The 20376-nt window shown below is 42.2% G+C and overlaps 1 protein-coding gene across 2 annotated transcripts in view; it reads left to right on the top strand.

The window, feature by feature from the left end:
• Positions 1–20376, top strand: part of SYT16 (synaptotagmin 16) — a 258100-nt gene that overhangs the window by 80858 nt on the left and 156866 nt on the right. The window contains exon 1 of one of the 2 annotated variants that reach the window (XM_046007085.1): positions 3277–3419. The exons of the other annotated variant lie outside the window; for it this stretch is intronic. Coding sequence (XP_045863041.1) covers positions 3404–3419 — 16 coding nt within the window. The 5' untranslated portion in view covers positions 3277–3403. Of the gene's footprint in view, positions 1–3276; positions 3420–20376 lie in introns of those variants that run through there. 2 annotated transcript variants of the gene reach the window in all.

Here is a 20376-nt window from a genome sequence, read left to right on the forward strand (position 1 = left end):
AACTTATGGTGCCTTAAACAAGTTAAAAGTTTATTTCTCTCTCACCTAAACAAACTCCAGAGGGAGTTTAGTTTTGTCCCATTGTGTTAGCTTCTTGATCATCAGGGACGCATGCTGCTTCTGTCTTCCTGCTTCACCACCCTTAACACATCTCAAAGTTGATCTTAAGACTTGTGTTTGCATCTCCTTGGCCAGCTTTTAGTCATATGACCTTATGTAGCCTTTTGGAGTACTGAGAAGTGTCGTCTTTATTCTGGGACGGCCATTTGCCTAGTTGCTAATTGGTGGTTCTATTCCTAAGGAAGAAAGAGAGAATAGGTGTTGGGGTAAGTAGCAGTCTCTGCCATGGCAGCCTAGGATAGTGTCTGATGTAAGATGTTCTTCAATTGCTTTTTCTCGTCTGTTCCTTCCTCCTTTTCTCTTCTCTCAGCTATTTACACCTGGGATGAGTCTTCTGTGTAGGTTGGAAAGTGTTAAGCCTGAAAAGAGCTTTTTGGCAGTACAGAAGGAATTCCTGTGGCCAGTTTCAGTTAATTTGTGATTGTGGAAGAAAATCTTGGCATAGATTAGTATCAAATCATGTGTTGTGCAAAGAGTGTTCACTGTGGACACAAACTGATGTATTAGCATTTGCATTTAAGTAGCTAATTATATTCTCAGCATTTAAAATTGTGGAAAACAAACACTTTCCAGAATTACTTCAGAAACTATTTAGCACTGCATAGACCCATTGTAATTAATAGATGAGAAAGAAAGAATTCTTTTGCAGGATTTTTAGGAGCATATAATTATAGTTTTCCTAGGCATAGTTTTCCTATGTGTTCTCTTCTTAGGATAATTTCAAGGTTAGGCTTTATTGTGGCTGTCTTTCATGTTTTTGCTTTATTTTCCTCTAATGGTCCATGATGCAATGATTATGTTCCTCTCACTCTTCACTTGAAGTGAATGAGTCAGAATTTCTCTCTTTGAAGGTGAAGACCTTAAAGAATTATCTGAAGGATCTATGAGGGCTTGCATATGACTGGTGCTTTATCTTCAAGGGAAAGGAGTTGTTTTATTCTCCATTCTTGTGGATATTTCACAAGAATGGGAAACTAAAGAAAAACTTGGAAATTCTAGGACTGGAGTCATGGCTCAAATTGTGTGAGTTCTTTGTATATACTTTATGAGGGCAGAGACTTTTTCTGCCTCAAGACTGGCTGTATCTGTAGAATGTGTAGAATATGTCTGATATACTATAGGCTGTCAATAAAAATATATTGCCTAAATGAACAAATTGAATAAATGAATCACCACCAGTGTAGGTGATATAGCTTAGCAGCACATGTTGAAATATATGGGTTTTTAAAAAAATGTATTTTATTTATTTATTAGAGAATAAGAGAGAGAGAGAATGAGTATGAGAGGGGGGCAGTTCAGAGGGAGAAGCAGATTCTCTGCAGTACTTGATCCCAGGACTCCAGGATCATCACCTGTGCCGAAGGCAGCCCCTCAACCAACTGAGCCACCCAGGCACTCAGATAGAGGGGTTTTAATTGACTTAGAACTCACTAGGAGTTCAGTTGTGACTTCCAAAAAATTGAGACATTAAATGCTAGAAGGAATTTGCTTACTCAGGGGGTAAAATAAGGTCGATCCTGTCCAAATTAATGTGCACAATCAAAGTAGAATATGTGCTATGCCTGGTTGAACTTCATGGGAAGCCTAGTCTTTAGTCTTTAGTGCCACCCGGTGAAAGACACGGGCATTCAGGCATTGAAATACAACCTAGTCATGAAATCTCAGATTGGAGTGGACTTCAGAGGTATTTATTCCAGTTTCTCTTTTGATTCTCAGATCTTCCCAGCAACATAGCTAAAAAGTGAGAGTCCATTGTCTGTACCTTCCCCGTGGTGGGCAACTCATTCAGTTTGAGACATATCATTTCATTTTTCAGAACATTCTGCATCTATGCTTTGGGAAAAGATGAGTGTGACCAAGAAAATAAAGGAGTGTGAAAATAATGTCTGGTGAAGGTCAACTGGAAGGAGAGCACTTTCCACTCTTTTGAAGAGCTATAATGAGAAAGAGGAATTGTGTGTGTGTGTGTGTGTGTGTGTGTGTTGGCTTAATAGAAGAAGTACACTGAGGGATTGACCAGATATTAGCTCTGAAACAAAAATTCTTAATCTGGAGTTTGAGGACCTCAGAGGGCTTCATGGGGATGGATCTTAAGGGGATTTTGATACATTCTATTAACAGATATAGAGTATTTGGTTTGTCTATCTTCTGGGAGAGGGTTCAGAGCCTTCATTAATTTCAGAGGGGCTTCTTAGCCCCAGAGATGTGAACCCCTGTGGTGAGGTTTATAACTTTGAGTGTCTCTGCTTTTTTAAAAAGCATGTATGAAAACAACAGGCCAGTTCTTTCATACATAGGGAAAATAGACTAATTAGACATTCTGGAACAATTTCTCAGGTGTATTTATATGACTCCTCTTGTACGAAGAAGGAGTGTTTAAAATATGCCACAACTCAACACTAATGGCCCTTCCTGCCATATAGCTTCATGTTTCCACTTTTCAGAGAAAGAGCTCAGTTACTGCTCTTGGCTTCAGTTTTAACTATGACCTTCTGTGATCCTCCAGGTTTTAAATTCCAGGAAGTGTGACTTCACTTCAGCCTGAAGCTGTAAGAGCTATTCAGTAAAGAAATGAGCGATTAATATTTGGGAAATCATGTATTTTGATTCCAGATTATGATATTCATGGGATACTAGTTATTTTGTCTCCATCCAAAGCCTCAGCTGTGGTCTTGAACTTGCTTTTCATTGTAGAGGCTGTAGGCGCGAAGAAGAGAAACAAAGCACTCTTACGATTAACCAAAATATTTGTGGCCAGAGTCTGAGCTTAGCCAGGGCAGCAAATTACATCTGTCCCCTAAAGGGAATAATTACTTACCATTTGATAGCAAATGAATAAAAATTTGGAGCCAATTTATCAGGAAGATAATTTTGCCCATAAAGAGAGAACTAATAATGCCACTGAACAGGTGGTTATGGAGTCGAGAAAGAATTATTAAACAATTCAGGCAGAAGGTTCCAATACCTATCATGGTGAGTCAGACCAGTTTCTCTACCTCCTCTTTAGCAAACATTCCTTTGGTGACTCTCACTCTAAAACAACGAGCTTTCCTTTACCCCTTCTAGATAGATGGGAGTTACAGTTCTGTGCAGTTGGAGTGTACATTACTGACTCCAAGGACGGTAAAAAGGCATTAGGACCTAAAATTAGGAAAACAAGTAATAACCTAGACTTAGGAGGAGGGAAGGTGTGGGTGCATTTTCAAGGAATATTTGGGTAGCGGCGAATCAACTCTTTCTCAAGGAAATGTCATGCCTGGTTTAACCTGCTTTGCAGTTGTGAATGTTGCACAGAACTGGTGAGTTGTTGTGAACAATTCTTGGGCTAACATTGGTGTTCTGAGGGAAGGGGATAGTTTTCTTTGAAAATAGTAAAAGAGGGGCACCTGGGTGGCTCAGTGGGTTAAAGCCTCTGCCTTCAGCTCAGGTCATGATCTCAGGGTCCTGGGATAGAGCCCTGCATTGGGGCTCTCTGGTCAGCAGGGAGCCTGTTTCCTCTTCTCTCTGCCTGCTTGTCTGCCTACTTGTGATCTCTGTCTGTCAAATAAATAAATAAACGCTTAAAAAAAAGAAGAACATAGTAAAAGAGCCCTAAGAGGTATGAAATTCATATTTAATCTATTAGAATTTTGTTTTATTTTTTATTTTTTAATAGGTCCCCAGGTCTTTCTCTCTCTTTTTAGATTTTATTTCACACACACACACACACACACACACACACAGAGTGAGAGAGAGCAGGGGGGCAGTGTGTGGCAGAGGGAGAGGGAGACTCAGGCCCTCCACCAAGCAGGGAGCCTGATGTGGGACCCAATCCCAGGACCCCAGGATCATGACCCAAGCCTAAGGCAGACACTTAACCAGTTGAGGCACCCAGGTACCTTAAAATGCTGTTTTATTTTAAATTAATTTGGGAATCTTTCAGGGCTGGGGGTTTAACCCCTGGTGGATCTGTGTCATGTTAGTTCATCTGACTGTGGGAAGAGACAGAGAGGTTAGGAGTTGGAGCTAGACAGAGGCTGGAGGTGGAGGTATGCATGAAAAGGAGAGAAGGGACGTTTTGCTTTTACTTTTCTCTCTCATCACTAGAGATAGGAATGGACATTCAGGGACCTTGAGGGAAACAGGTGTTTCCGTGCAACAATTGGCAGGAAGATAGTATATAACCAAAATCTCACATCTCTGCTCATGTCAAGTTTCAAACTACTTCTTGCCCTTGGCACAGCCTCTCTACAACCTCCTTTCTGTGTGTCTGAATACCTATCCAGATGGGATTGTATACGAGGATTAGTGACCTATGGTCCTCAGAAATCCCAAGACGACACAGTTTAGCATTTGTGGACACCTGATTCTTTTCCATCTAGGTGAGAAGGCCAGTCTTCTGGGGAATTGGCAGGAGCAGGTGGTGGCAATTACATTTTGTTCTCATTTGCAAAACTTGTTTCTTTCCTATAAGATTGGCTCATGTTTGTCGATATTGGCCACTCCTCCATTCAAAGGCACACTGGAGGCGTCTGTTTATTTTTAAAATAACCTGGGTGAGGAACTGAGCATTGCTCCCTTCGGGGGCTAGAGCATAGATACCACACAGCTTGTTATCAGGAACATGATAATGAGGATAAGTACATAAATGAGGATGAAAGCACATCTCAAAGCACCATCTCTTGCAGGAAGAAAGGCGATTTAATAGACATAAGCCTGACACTTCCTGTGTGCACGGTCATTACTGACAACCTGTGAGTGTGGAGAAGTACTTTGTACTGGGGAGCAAGGACATTGGTAAATGTCTATGAAAAATCCACATGTTAAGCACGTTTTTGCTGTCTTGCCTCTTCAACAGAGGAGCAGATTCTACCAAGTTTGCACACCAAGCCTGTTCACTAACCTGTCAGGTTCGGCAGACCAGAAAAACATTGTTGGAGCTACTGGAAGTTTGAGTGGTGGGTATGAAATGAGGAAAGAAAATGCTAGGTGTCTATAATGTCATACAGTGAGATGGACCGGAGGAGATCAAATGTGTGTGTCACAGGTAGAAGAGAATGTGTACTGGCCACGTGGAGAGGACAGATTCAGAAAAGGCCACACGAGGAAGGCTAACCTGGGGGTTGGGTGATCAGGTGAAGCAGTAAGACGGCCGTGGGCAAGTCATTCTTTCTGTTCCTCAGTGGCCTCCTATTGAAGGGGTGGCTGAAGTTACTCTTAGGACATGTCTGGATCCAAATATCCATGTCCCTCTTTCTGGACTTCGAATGTTTCAAGGGAGATAATTTGCTTCAGCCGTAATTGGACAAAATGAAAGCTGACACCATCTTTCTTCTTTTAAACACCCGCCCCCCACTTTTTCCTTTGGTCCCTGAATTTACAGTGAAGGCACATCTGAAATATATTAGATTTCCTTTAGTACTGCATTGGAGAGCATTTCTGGACAATATGTGTTACGAGAAGCTCGAATGCAACTGTGGGTGATCAAGTGGGTTTTCTTAGTTTTCTCCACGAGTGCTTCTAAAATGCATTCCCCAAATAAGCTGTAAGAGTGATTTAAAACTTCTGGTAGCTTAAATGTTTTCAAATGTTGTTTAATTGCCTTTTTTTTTTAAACTGAGAGAATAGTTAAGACTGTTGGAAATATACCACAGCATTTGTAGAACTCAGTTCACCAGATTGAATTATATATAAAGCAGTTATGTGGTGCCATTAACTTAAGGCAGTACTTTAGAATTTCTGGAAACATAAGGCACTTTCTTAGCCTAGGGATTTAAATGAGTGAGGACGGGGCCGGCTTGGTTAATCCACCTTGGGGATAGCCCTTCTTGTCCGGGGTAGTGCTCACCTCTCACATTTTCAACCTATGGGCTTCTGAGTACAAATTGAGGAGATCCATAAAGAAAGGTTTTTCTCTCCTCTCCATGTGGTTCACGTTAGAGCAGACAGCGTAGCGTGGCCTGTTTGTCTCCTTTGCTTCAGCTGGGAGCTTTCTGTGCTGCTGTATCTCACTTGTTTTCATCCAGTCCAGACCTCCTTCTAGACCATCTGCTCACAGAGGCAAATGCTACTGGGAATGTCGTCTCACACTCCCATGAGCTTCTCATGAATCCACGAAGATATCTTTCTCTCTCAGCTGGTCCTTTGCATGTGTCTCCTGTCTCTGTGAGTGGTAACAGCTCCCATCTGCCACTTAGGCTCCAACTCGCTCCCCATTTCTGATTGGCCACCAAACCCTAGAGGTTTCAACCTCATATCTGATGGAACTGCCTTCTCCACCCTATCCTCATTGCTGTTGCCAGACTTGAGGCTCTCATCTGGATCAATGTCATGATTTTTTAATTGGCTTAGTAGGTAGAATAATGCCCGCCTCTCCCCAAGAGCTTCAAGTCCTAATAATCCCCAGAACCTGTGAATATGTTAGGTTCCATGACAAAGGGTAAGTAAGGTTGCTAATCAACTGACCTTAAAATCTGGAGAGTAGCCTGGATTATGCAGGTGGGACCAACATAATGACAATCGTCCACTCAAGTAGAAGAGGGAAGCAGAAGCAGAGCTCAGAGTGATGGGAGTGGGGGACTTGACCTGCCCTTAGTGGCTCTGCAGGTTTGGGCTGCCCACCAAGGAATCTGAGCTGCTTCTACAAGCAGAAGAAAGCAAGGCAATGAATTCTCCCCTAGAGCTTCTGGAAAGGAAGGCAGCCCCGTTGATGCCTTGGTCTTAGCCCAGAGAGACCCTTTGTGGACTTCAGACCTACAGAACTGGAAGATAATAAATTTGTGTTGTTTTAAGGCACTGTTTGTGATAACTCGTTAAAGCAGCAATAGAAAACTCACACTCTGACCTTCCTACCTCTCTTTTGCCCCCATCTCAATCTATTTGCAGAACTCATGTGACTCCCCTGTCTTTAAAACGGGTGGATAGTTGCCCCACACCCTCATTATCTGTGTTTACTCAACGTCTCAACATTTTACACACATGAGGCAATGAATCAGTGTTTAATGAACACATGGAAAAAACAGCCCATTTTCAGCATCTTGGTCCAATTCATGATTTTTAATTTGAGGAGATAAAAATAAGGTAACCAACTGATTTTTAGTTTTATATATCCCTTTCTGGGGACAGGATGAAGTAAAAATATATACTGTCTTGTCTTCTTTTTTAAGCTTCTATTGGTTTTAAATTACATTGTAGCATTCTGTTATAGCCGATTTGATAAATTTTAAAAAATCCACAATGAGGCCACTCAGAGAGGACCACTGTTATTATTTTGATGTGTAGCTTCCTATTTATACGTCTGCATCTGTATTTTTAAAAAAGGATATTTTATGTATTTTTAAAACTTTTGACTTAATGTAATGTGGACATTTTTCTATCGCCTTTTTAGAGAATGTGCAGAACTCCTTTGTCTGTACCAAAATTCGTTTAACACCTTTCTCATGTTATTGAACTTTTGCTTCCAGGTCTTTTTTTTTTTAAGAAAAAGATTTTATTTACTTATTTGATAGACAGAGATCACAAGTAGGCAGAGAAGCACAGAGAGAGAGAGAGAGAGAGAGAGAGGGAGGAAGGGAAGCAGGCTCCCTGCCGAGCAGAGAGCCTGATGCGGGGCTCGATCCCAGGACCCTGGGATCATGACCTGAGCCGAAGGCTTTAACCCACTGACCCACTCAGGCACCCCCAGGTCTTCTCTTTTATGGACAGCGCTGCAACTAATAACTTTGTACTGTCTTCATGTATGTCTATCATTACTTCCTTGGAATAAATTCCTTAAGAGTAATACCCAGGTCAGAGACTCTGGAATTCTTACGGTGCTTGACATGTATCACAAAGCCACCCTCCAGGAAAATTACACCAATTTACACTCCCACAAGCAGTGTTCTCTCATCTAGTTGACCTTCATGCTCTTACCACCCTTTGGATATATGGCAAGACTAGACAGTGTGACATCAAAGGTGACAAGAGGATAATTTTACTTTGAAAGCAGGCATCGCTTTAAACAACTGAACACAGATTGGGTGCTGTGGTCAGCAACCAGCACACCCAGCTCCTTCATGACCGAGTCATCCTCCTGTCCTCTCTCTAGAGGATTGGTACCATTGCTACTCACAAAGGTATGTGGGTTGGCCTCCCTTTTCCCAGTACATCAGCTGCCAGAAACCAAGGGTGGAATCATGCCCCACCTGTTTGTATAGGCTTCTGGTTTCTGTCAGGAGTCTGTAAAGGAAATTTGGTATGGGGGCACACAGATCCTCTTGTCTCCCTGAGCTCTCCCGTCCCATCTTTACTCCAGAGATTACTTGCTCATGAACTTGAGCTACTATGATGCATGTATATAGTTGTTGCATGTCATGTAGTATGGACGTCTCCTTATGTGCTGAAATATTAGTCCCACAAATGTCTGCTGAGTGGACCAACCTGATGTCTCTGCTCACTCAACATTAACAAGAGTCTGCGGCTAGGCTTCTGAGCCCAGGCAGTTTTGACATGATTGGTAGTTGGCCTTGGCTGTGGCTCTTTCTGGAAACACTGATCTGGCATGTATAGAAGCATTAATAAAATATCAAGTTTATTAGTTGCATTTTCTTTTTTAGTGGAGTAGTTTTTATCCTGTGAGTGTAGGAAAGCTAGTCTAGTTGCCATGGGAACACAAAAGCTTTCAGGCCCTTGTTTGTTTGTTATATTCCCCTTTCGGTTTATGGAGTGGTCTTTGGAGCCTCTCGAAAGCTGTGCTCTGTAGTGTTTGACAGTTAAATCACCAGGCTGCCTGACAGAGATGAGAGCTGGGTGAAGGCAAAGGGACAAGCCACAAAGCTCCTTTCTCACTGTCTGCTTTCACAAAGATTGTGGCCTTGGAAAGAGGGCACTTAAATCTGGAACAAGCACTATCACTCAGTGTCCCTGAAATTACAAAGAAAAATCACTGAACCTGTCTTTTCCACCCTATTTTTCTACCCTTCCACGCCTATCCCTAGATGAGGGGACAGACAGTGCAATTACTATCCCTTGAAAGTCTAAGGGTGCGAAAACTCTTCCAGCCCACCTGTGGGCCCTGAAACAAAGGAGGTGCTGGGAAAAACAAAGCAAAGTTGGCCTTTCCAGGTGGGAGGTCCCCTCCCCACCCCGTTGCCCTCCTGCCTGTGCTCTGAGGAGGGTGTGTGCTCACAGTGTGGTCCTTCCCCAGTGAAAGCAGCCACTTGTGGGCAGGGATCCACAGTTGCTCAGACTCTAGGGGCCTGGGTTTCTTCCGTATGGGTGGGCTTGGTGTGGATAGTGAGATTTAGGTGACCAGACACATCTAGGATTGTCTGCATGGCCAGTCATTTGAGCATTAGAAAAAACTAGTTTCATTTTGAGGTAAAATAAATTTCTATAGTAGAAAAATTACAAAAATACAAAATAAGGGGAAAATTAGAAAAATCATCTTTATTTCACTCCCTCCAGCCCTAAAATTAACATTTTAGTACCAATTTTACATGTGGTATGTATATGTATAAGTGTATGTCTATATATATGTATATATATATATACACATACATATATATATATAGATGTGCATGCATTCGTGTATGTACATTCCTATTGTTTTTGTGGAAATATGGGATTTTGCATATATTTTCTGTATATGCTTTGCATAAATTTTGCATATACTCTATAAATTTTTCACTCAACCATGTATCATGAGGTATTTCCATGCCAATAACTTTAATGATTGTGTAATCTTTCTTAAAAATCATAGAGATATTATCATTTGACTCAACCCTTCTTTCAATGTTTGACATTTAGGTAATTCCTGATTTTCTATTTCTTTAAATAATTCTGGGCTTACCTTCTTACATACCTGTATGTAAATAGCTTTAAAAAGGACTCAGGGAGGGGGAAAAAGTATCCAGAAAAGCGTCAGGCTCCCATTCAGTGTTAGTTATGTTAAAAAAAAATTTTTTTTTTTAAACTGGTGAATCAGCCTGAGGGAGACTCTCTAATGACTGAAAACATGAAGTGTTTTATGAATGTTTAAATCCTAAAGCTGCCATGTTAGCTCCAGAGTTGAAGCATGACTCTGCGATGGAAACGTCAGGAAGGGGTATGGTTTGGGACGACACTGGTGGGTAAAATGTGCTGTTGGATACATTGAGTTGCCTTCTACCAGATGCCAAGGGGATGACCCTGCAGCATGTGATACAGCTTCGTGAACGGGGGGGGTCTGCTCGGGACTGGGGTGAGCTCAATTTTCTTGGTTCTGCCACTAATTGGTTTGTGGAGACTTGTACGGTATTCTGTTTCCTCATCTGTAAAGTGATAGAATTATTCTAATTCACCTCTGAGGTTCCTTTCAGATCTAAAACTCAGTGGCTTGAAGCTGACTGTTACTGGGTGGAACTGACCATGTGACCCTGTAAGTACAGGGTTGGCACGCATTAGGAGCGCGATGCATGTTAGTTTCTCTTCAACATGGAGTTTCACTGGGAAGGTGCTTGGCCTGTGAATTTGAAACTTTCCTCTGAATATGTCTCATGTAGATCCTAAATCAACAGACTTAGAGGGAGGTTTCTGATAATAATTGTGCTTAGTTCTTATCTTTCCTTGCATTACGGTGAGCACAGAGTAGGCGCTTTCTATATACACATTCTTTTGAGTGGCTTTTAAAACCCATTAAACAAAGACATAGGAAAAATTTTGCTCTACACATTCTTAGTGTTACACTTTTCATAATCACCAGTGTTTAATAAACTGAGCAAAGGGCACAAATATTCTGGCCCATTGGCCAGAGCTTAGAAATATTTTCTCTGGGAGAGCCTTTATTTAACTATACTGCTTTAATGGAATTCAAGATGTACAGGAACGTTTTAATTATCAGAATGTTCTTTAGAAAAAACCTCTGAGATTTGAGATAAGTTTACATATTATTATATGAATCACAATTTGCTTTAAGAGCTTATCTAAATCCCATCTGTTTGATTGGAAAAGGGAACTCGGAATGAATCCATCTAATTTTCAGTTTTCTTCCTTGGAGAGAATCGTGATGGAAAGTCAGAATGGGGTTATGTGCTGCCTTTTTTGATGGTTTCTAGTGGAAGTTTTAAGGTTTCCATAGTAATGCACGAGGAGTCATCATATTCTGTCATGATTTCCTAGCAAACAGAAGAGCACTGGTAACTATGGTTTAGTATAAGTGAAAAAGTTGACAGCAGATTGTTCTAAAATTGTTCCGGCTGTTCAGGGATGGGTAGGGCAGAGCATTATACTCTCAACTGAACGTGATTGACTCCCAGCTCCACAGGGCAGATTACGTGTTCCCTGTTCATCCAGGGGCAATGTCAGAGAATACTAGGTATTTGACTAGGCACGAGATAGGTGGGGTCCTGACGTTATGGCCCCTGAGTTTCACTAGAGAGTTTGCATTTGAGGAAATTCTGGTGTTGCTTTACCTCTACCTTCTCCTTTCCCCCTCTCTCCCCCACCACTTCTTTCTCTCCACCGACCCCACCCAGCTTCCCTCCCCCTCCTAGACCTTCCCCTCTGCTCCCTGTCCCACCCCTTCCGCTTCTGTATTCTGTGGCTGCTCCCACAGCCGTGGTTTCAGCTGTTCAGAAGGCAGAGGACATTGGCATGGGATGGTGGCTGAATCCCTTGGAGAGTGGGTCACACGTCTGGCCACTGTCCCTGGCATCTTTCCATTACCCTCAGGCTGCTGGGCCTGGCTTGTTCCCTTCCTGTCACAATTCGGCCTGTTTTCAGGTTTCCTAAAAATAGCAGCATTTTACCTCCTGTCACAAGGTGTACACACACGTCTTTGTTTTGTTCAGTCTAAATAAAGTGTTCCCATTGGTGAATCTGGAAGCACTAAAAAAGTCTCCTCAGCAGCTGTCCAGCTGAAGTGTGGATTTATCTTGTGGACAACAAATCCAGAAGAAATGAGTGTGCCAGATAAAATGTTATGACCTATCCTGGTAGTGGTTAGGTGGGATTTCCCAGTGGGCCATGGTGTCTTTGTGTTTCCATTTGCAAGAGCTTCAAAGTTTACCTTTGTTTGAAACTAATTTGGCTTTGAACTAGTATTCCATCATGATTTTCAACGTTGGTTATCATTCAGAATCGCTGGGGGCAGGCACAGTGTTAATAGCAACCCTGTCTGGCAGTTTGCAACTTTTTGTCTCTGCTTAGTTAACAGAGTTAAGTGATTAAGTAAGTTCTGGAAAAGTCGAGGTAGACCCTTTGCCTCAGAAGACTAACTTCCTTATCTTGCCATTCATGAAGGGAAGTCCCCTGAAAATAAGACACTTGAGAGCCATAAGGCTTACTTCGCTTTTAGATTTTGTTTGAAAGTTGTCAGCTTCTACCTGTGCTCTACCTCTCTTGCACTTTTGGTTAAAATCACTGAAGGGTTTGTTGACAAAATTCATTGTTTATGTATCACACCCAGTGCTCCATGCAATCTGTGCCCTCCTTAATACCCACCACCAGGCTCACCCATTTCTCCACCCCCTCCCCTCTAAAACCCTCAGTTTGTTTCTCAGAGTCCACAGTCTTTCATGCTTTGTCTCCCCATCCGATTTCCCCCAATTCACTTTTCCTTTCCTTCTCCTAATGTCCCCATGTTATTCCTTATGTTCCACAAGTAAGTGAAACCATATGATAATTGACTCTCTCTCCTTGACTTATTTCACTCAGCATAATCTCCTCCAGTCCCATCCATGTTCATACAAAAGTTGGATATTCATCCTTTCTGATGGCTGAGGAAACTCCATTGTATATATGGACCACATCTTCTTTATCCATTCGTCTGTTGAAGGGCATCTTGTCTCTTTCCTCAGTTTGGCAATTGTGGACATTGTTGCTATGAACATTGGGGTACATATGGCCCTTCAGAAATATTGTTCTTTAGATGACAGGAGTTAACATTCGTATGAGGTACCATACTTCCCAGATGTGATACAGCTTTTGGGTTTGTTGGTTCAGAGAATGGGAGGAAAAAGGAAGAATGGAAACTTCTCCTTGCTGTGACAGTGGAAACTCCAGAATCACGTTTATGGGCAAACTTAGACTCTATCTGTTCACATGACCCTATCCATCACTTGCTTGTACAGGTGGTGGGGTGGATAAGTGTGACATATGAGTGCTTGCCTTTGGGCACATTGGAGTACAGTGAGGAATACCCACTCATATTTTCATCTGATGCCTCCTCCAAGCCTCCTTGCATCCAGCCACACACACACACACACACACACACACACACACACACACACACACACACAGTATCACAGGGAGGAAACTTGAAGGAAGAGATCACACACATCTAGCTATCTAGCTTGTAAATTTAGTCTAAATTCTCAATTATCTAAAGATAAAGAAACTTTTAAGAAATAAGATGCTTAAACAGGGTAGGACTGCTACAGACTATCTCTTTACACACTTTTTTCTTACCCCTTTCCTGGTGTTTAGTGAATGGTACTGTACCCAAACACCATGACAAGTGCTTTTTGAGATTGGGGGTGGGGTAGGGTACAAGGACTATTAGACATTTACCCTCAAGGTCTTCACAATGCTGAAATGTTGTAGCTATACAGAGTTGCCCAGCTTGCCTGGTATTCAATGTTCCCCCAGGTAGGTGGTGTGAAAGTGCTATATAGTTCACCTTCATAGTTGCCTGGGAGGAGACAGGTAAGAGAGGACTTGGAGTAGGAAGGCATTCTTGGAGAGAGATTAGATTATGGGACCAGGAATCTGGAAGTGGACAAGTACCACTCTACCCAGAGCCATGAATTAAGGATGCTAAGTTTGTTTTACTAGGAGTTTCCCAATGGGCTATAGTGGGATAAGCTTGGGGAGATTGCTTGGAGTTGGACCACATATAGACTTAAGAGGAACGTGGGCTTTATTTTGTAGCAACATGGAGTGACCATTAACACCAGCTGAGTAAGAGCGACATGGTACAAATGGTATTTGGTGAAGATAAATTCAGTATAGTGTTACGGATGAATTTGGGGAACCGTGAGAACATGGAAACAGAATCTAAAGGGACCGCGAGGTAGTTCATAAAGGATAGATGAATGACATGAACTGAAGGGTCTTGGTCCTTAGGAGTTTGGCTGCAGAAGCCTGCAGGACTTCAGTCATTTTCTCCTCTGTCCCTACTAAATACACAATCCCCTCCAGGCCCCAAGAGTCAGTCTGTCTTAGGGTCAGGAAGAGAAACATGTTTATTCAGTGAGACAGCTACTAATTCTCTTACGTGTATACATGTGGTTCAAGGGAAGACACCGGCATCAGTCTCCTCGGGCTGCCATAACAAATACCACCCATGGGGTGGCTTTAACGGCAGGAATGTATCGTCCCCCAGTTCCAGAGGCTGGAAGTCCCGAGCAAGGTGTGTGCAGGGTTTGTTTCATTCTGAGGCTTTGGCCCTTGGCCACTAGATGATCATCTTCTCCCTTTGTCTCACCTGGTCTTCTCTGTGCACACACATGCCTGTGTGTGAATTTCCTGCTCTTATAAGGACATCAGCATAGGGGCTTAGAGTCCAGCCAGAAGACATCATGTTAACCTAATGACCTCTTTAAAGACCCTATCTCCAAATAGGGTCACAGTCTGGGGTGCGGGGGTTAGAACTTCAACAAGTGAATGTTGGGGGGACTCAATTCAATCTATAATAGCACCTAAGGAGGAAGAAGATGAGGAGCAACAGGAGGACCACAGTCAGGGAAGTCAATTATCTAAAGATAAAGAAACTTTTAAGAAATAAGATGCTTAAACAGGGTAGGACTGCTACAGACTATCTCTTTACACACTTTTTTCTTACCCCTTTCCTGGTGTTTAGTGAATGGTACTGCACCCAAACACCATGACAAGTGCTTTATGAGATTGGGGGTGGGGTAGGGTACAAGGACTATTAGACATTTACCAGGCTCTTGCCTTCCTGTTGCTTGTGGTAAAATGGCTATCGCCAGACAGAAGTTCCAGAGCCAGCTTTCTGTCATCCTTTTCTAGGACAATGTAGGCTGATGTCATATGGGGGATTTTCAACTCCCAATTTTAGGATTAGCAGCCTTTCTCTTTCTTTTTTTTTCCCCCTTTTAACTTCTCTGGCAATGCTAATTTCTTACCATATTTATTGCAGTCATCTGTTTATGTGCATGATAATTTTTATAACCGTGGCAGGGAATCTCTGAAGATAAATGGAATATATAGAATAAACAGATGCATTAAGTCAAAGTTACATTTTTTTCATGAGCATCCTTCTTTTGGGGTTGGCACTTGTTTCTGACTTCTCTCTCCTCTACCCCTGAGATGACCTCCTCTTTTATTTCCTGTGTTCTCCTTTCCCATCAGCTGGCTAAGGCTGAGGCCCCAGTCCCTCTATCTTTACTTCTTCTTCTTCTTCTTCCTTTAAAGATTTAATTTATTTATTTGAGAGACAGAGAGAGAGCACAAGAAAGAAAGAACATGAGCACGGGGAGGAGCAGAGCAGGGAACCTGACATTGGGTTGATCCTAGGACCCTGAGATCACAACCCAAGCCAAAGGTAGACACCCAAACGACTGAGCCACCCAGGTGCCCCTATGTATGTCTTTGTTTCTAAATTCTTGTTCTACTCAGGACTTTGGGCCCAAACTGCTTTTTTCACAGTCACCTGAGCCCCTGCTGACAGTGTTTACTGCATTCTAGCCTCAGAAAAGCCATGATGAGGCAGGATGGTGGAGTGATTAAAACTGAGGACACCAGCCAGACTGCCAGGGTCAAATCCTGGCCCCGACACTGACTGCTCTGCAACTTTGGATAAGTTACTCACCAAACCTCAGTTTCTTTGTCATCTGTTAAGTGAGGAGAATAATAGTCCCAACTTCAGAAGACTGTGAGTTTTAAATGAATATAAAGTGTCCGATGCATAGTTAATGCCACGTGAGTGTAAACTATGATCATAATTATTTTGCTTGCCTTTGTTCTGAGTAGCTTCCCTGGAGATTCAGATCTTGCTTGGCTCCTTCCGCATTTGCACCCTACCAGGCTTCCCTTTTGTAACCCATGTAGGGGTGGCAGGCTTCCCTGGAATCCTCCTCAGACCAGCTGTCTGTTTGTTAGACTGATAACCAGAAGTAGCTGACAAGGTCTGTATGTTGTGCTTGTCTTGGGGACAGTTTTGCTGGAACAGTCCCAGACAGACTGTGTGAACCTTTGCCTTCCACTCAGGCCAGTGCTTGCAGAACAGTTCCCTACGAAGCCACCATGGGCCCTTGAAGTTTCCACAGAAAGGAGGGGCTGCTCAGGCCTTGGCAGAGACATTTTCTCCTTTCTCTTGCAGAAGTACCACCTTTTTGGAGCCAGGAGACTTTTATGATCCGAGGGGAAGTTTGGAATGGCCTGTCACCATGGGGAGGGGTAGGACCTCTTATTGTTCTCTTAGTTGGGATCTACAGGGACAGACACATCTTTGTTGGTGTTGAAGATAATGTTCTCTGCCTTTCTAAGTTTAAATGGGCATCTGCACGGTCACGGTCATGCTATACACACATCAGCACTTCTCCCTGTACCTATGGCCCTGCCTTGGACTGGCCACTGCTGGGGACCTTGTAAGTCCTTAACTGGCTCCTTATGAGACATTCCATCATTACAGGATCCCCTCGAGCTCTGGGATTCATAGCTTCACCATCAAGGCAACAGCTCACATACAAATCAGTACCAATTCAGCTCTATACCAATGTCTTCTCTCTTCAGATTATTCTTTGTCTGGGGCAAAGGGTGACCATTTTTGTTTTGTTTTGTTTTTAATCTTTGAAATCTGCATTCTTTGCCCTGTTCTTCTCTGCAACCTGGGGTTCTTTTTTGTAATCCTTAGTGGCTTTTTGAGAAGTTCTTGATCCTTCTCCTTTCCTCCAGCTTGCTCCTGCTTCCACAAGGTAGAGCCTCCTGCTCGGCGCCTCTCATTGCATCCTCTCTTGCTCTAGCTTAAAGCTTCTCCCTGACTGACTTAAATAGAATCCCCTTTTTCTTCTTAGCCCTATCGCTCATTTGGCGCCCCCTCCCCAGTCTTCATCTATCCCTCAGGTGGAGGACCCCATCACCAAGGCTATAAATGTGCCCCGTTCCCCATAGCAAGTGCCGATGCATCTATCTGAGTGGAGCATGGGCAGGTCCTTAATTTCTAGTTTAAACAATTGAAATGATTTATCTTAAAGATGGTATCTAAAGACAAGTCAACAAGCATTTCAGAAAATATCTGGAGCCAGATGAAATCCATCCAAGGACAGAAGAGGTTCTTTGCCTTTGCCAGGCAAGGCTTCTTTGGCTATATATACAGAAATATTACTCATTAATCAAACTAATTTGTTTACCAATATTAAAGATGTTTCAAAAATTGGCAGAGCATACTACTTAGCTCTAATTTGACAAGGTATATTATGTAAATTACATGTTTCAGATATTAGTCTTATTTTTTATTTTAGAACTGTTAATAAGATAAGGTATTGCTCATAGATGTAGAAGATGGGTTGTTTTAAAGTCAAGTTGCTGGATTGTTTCTTGCTATGTCACTCAGCCTCCTTTAAATTTTTTCCCATTTTACAACAATTGACCTTTATATCCCCTTCTTCAAGTCTTGTTTTATGTGCAGTAAGTTTTCCATGTCTGAAGCCTTCCTTGAAAATCTTTATTAAACTTCTTGGAGTTTGAAATCCAGTGCAGTCATGAATGGTTGCTCAGTGAGCAGGTTGGTTTTCCATGTGGGAGAACAGGCTGTATTAAATCTTTACTCTCTTCAGTGGAGATATCAGTGGTGTTATCAAAATGGGACTCCACCAAGTTTAAATAATGAAAGTTTAGCTGGGAGAGATGTTACATAAGCCAAGAAATAAATTTCTTCTTCTGTTTTTCTACTCACAGTAGGATTCTAGAAGAGAATCTCTGCAGGAGTTTGGGTAGTTACAATCTTATCAAAGATACATACAGAATATTTTTGGTTTTGAATTGATATTTCAGTGACTGCTTTCTTAAACTTGGGACGGGATTTGAAAGGGAAAAAATAGGAGGGAGTATCTGGAGATGTTTTCATGCATTCTGAGACATTTTCGTTTGGTTTGCTTCTGTTCTAAGATAATGTGGACCCAGAGTTTTTTTATTTTCCTGGATACTGGCATAATGCTTATAGTTTATCCTCCTTTTGACTCTACCAAATACAAACTGGTTCGAAAACAGAATATTCTCAGATAATGTTTTCTGTGGATGGGTCCTGCATATTACTGTTCAGACATTGTGTAGAGCTGAAGAAAGTACCACTTCTGCCCTGAAAAAAAATAGAGATACAGGCATCAAAGGACATTTTTTCTTTTTTCTTTAATTTTTTATTAATTAACTAATTAATTAATTAATTTTGGTTATTATGTTCAATAAGCCAGCATATAGTACATCATTAGTTTTTGAAGTAGTGTTCAACGATTCCTTAGTTACGTATAACACCCAGTGCTCATCACCACATGTGCCCTCCTTAATACCCATCACCCCTTCCCCCACCCCCTTCCTTTCCATACCCCGCAGTTTGGTCCCCAGAGTCCAGAGTCCTCATGGTTTATCTTCAAAGGACATTTTTTTCAAAGGCTTTATTTCTGTTCCCCTTCTAAAACCAAAAGCTGTTTAGGGCTAGATCATATTCTGTGGGGGAAGAGGACAACAAGTAAAATGGTGGAGCTACAACCGTATGTTTTGAGGAGTGGTTGAAGAAACTTAGAGTTCTTTAGGTTTGAGGAAAAGTTGGGGAGGCGTAAGTGCTGTTTTCAGCTATTGAGAGGGTTAATGCTGGCTTCCTCTGCGAAGAAAAATGTCTACCCAGAAGACATGGACAGAGAAGAAATGGGTTGCTTGGCAGAGCATGAGTTTCCCAACCACCAGAAGTGTTCAAACAGATGCTGCTGGCTGTCACTCAAAGTTATTACATACTGGACTCCTTCACTGAGTGAGATGTAGGAGGTTCTCGGTGGGGAGAAGGGCGCTACTGCAAAGATGCTGTGATCCTATGAGAGGATTTCAGGGAGGAGTAGCAGAGAGAGGTGAGGTCAGAACTGTTGGAATGCACGGGAAAAACTGGGCTCTTGTCTCAGCTCCGCTACCATATTTTTGGGTGTTTGGGATAGATCTTTTGGGTTTTTTTTTGAGCTTTCCCTTTATTTTTGTAAAATGAAGTTTCGAATGCATCGGTGTCCTCCAGGGTTCCTTCTAAATCAACAGTTTTAAGATAGTTGTTTTCCCAGCCTGCACATTTGCTGGTTAGTGTACTAACTGCAGGCCCCAAAACACTGATGTGCCTAAACCATAATAAAAGAGTGGCAGAAAAATATGCTTTTTGGAGCCCATAGGACATACCATAAACAGGATTTGTTTTTGTAAGGAATCTCCTAGAGACTTATCTCATTCCATACTCTAATTCAGTGATTGTTTATATGCAATAAGCCCATCAGTAGTTTAATATAAAACATAATCTTGGAGGTAACACTTGTTAATTTAATTAAACTACCGTGCATTATGGGTCTATTTTGAGTGAAGCATCAAGAATATAAAGATGAAAAAAGAAGACACCATTTCTGGCTTTAGTAGATTTACAGTCTAGTGGGGAATCACAGCTAGAATAAACAAACAGTGGTGCAACACCCTGAATTAGGTTTAAAGATACAGGCATCACAAAGGACACAGTCATTTGGTCTTCCTGGTGGGACAGGGATGGGCTTTGCAGAGGAGTTGTCTTCCTGGTGGGTCCTTACATGATGGGCAGGACTTTGCCTGTTGGAAAAGGTCATTCCAGGGAGAGGGATTATTCTGAGAAAACACAAAGAGGTTTGAAAATACATGACAGGGGCGCCTGGGTGGCTCAGTGGGTTAAGCCGCTGCCTTCGGCTCAGGTCATGATCCCAGGGTCCTGGGATCGAGTCCCGCATGGGGCTCTCTGCTCAGCGGGGAGTCTGCTTCCTCCTCTCTCTCCCTGCCTGCCTCTCTGCCTGCTTGTGATCTCTCTCTGTCAAATAAATAAATAAAAATCTTAAAAAAAAAAAAAAGAAAATACATGACAGGTTTAGAGAACAGTGAAGCCATCTAGTAAAGCCAAGTATAGTATATCTGGGAGGTGTGTTTAGTAACCAGACTAGAAAGGTAGTTTGGGGCTGATTTGGAAGGGGTCTCAAATGTTATGGTAATAGTTTGAGTCTTAATCTTGAGGTGGTGGAGAGTCCTAGAATCTTTTATGCATGATGTATGTATGTAGGTGTGTGGTTCCTATGGCTAACTCTGTTAGGAGTT

The sequence above is a fragment of the Meles meles genome, chromosome 6 (assembly GCF_922984935.1).
Source record: "Meles meles chromosome 6, mMelMel3.1 paternal haplotype, whole genome shotgun sequence".
Classification (NCBI taxonomy): domain Eukaryota; kingdom Metazoa; phylum Chordata; class Mammalia; order Carnivora; family Mustelidae; genus Meles; species Meles meles.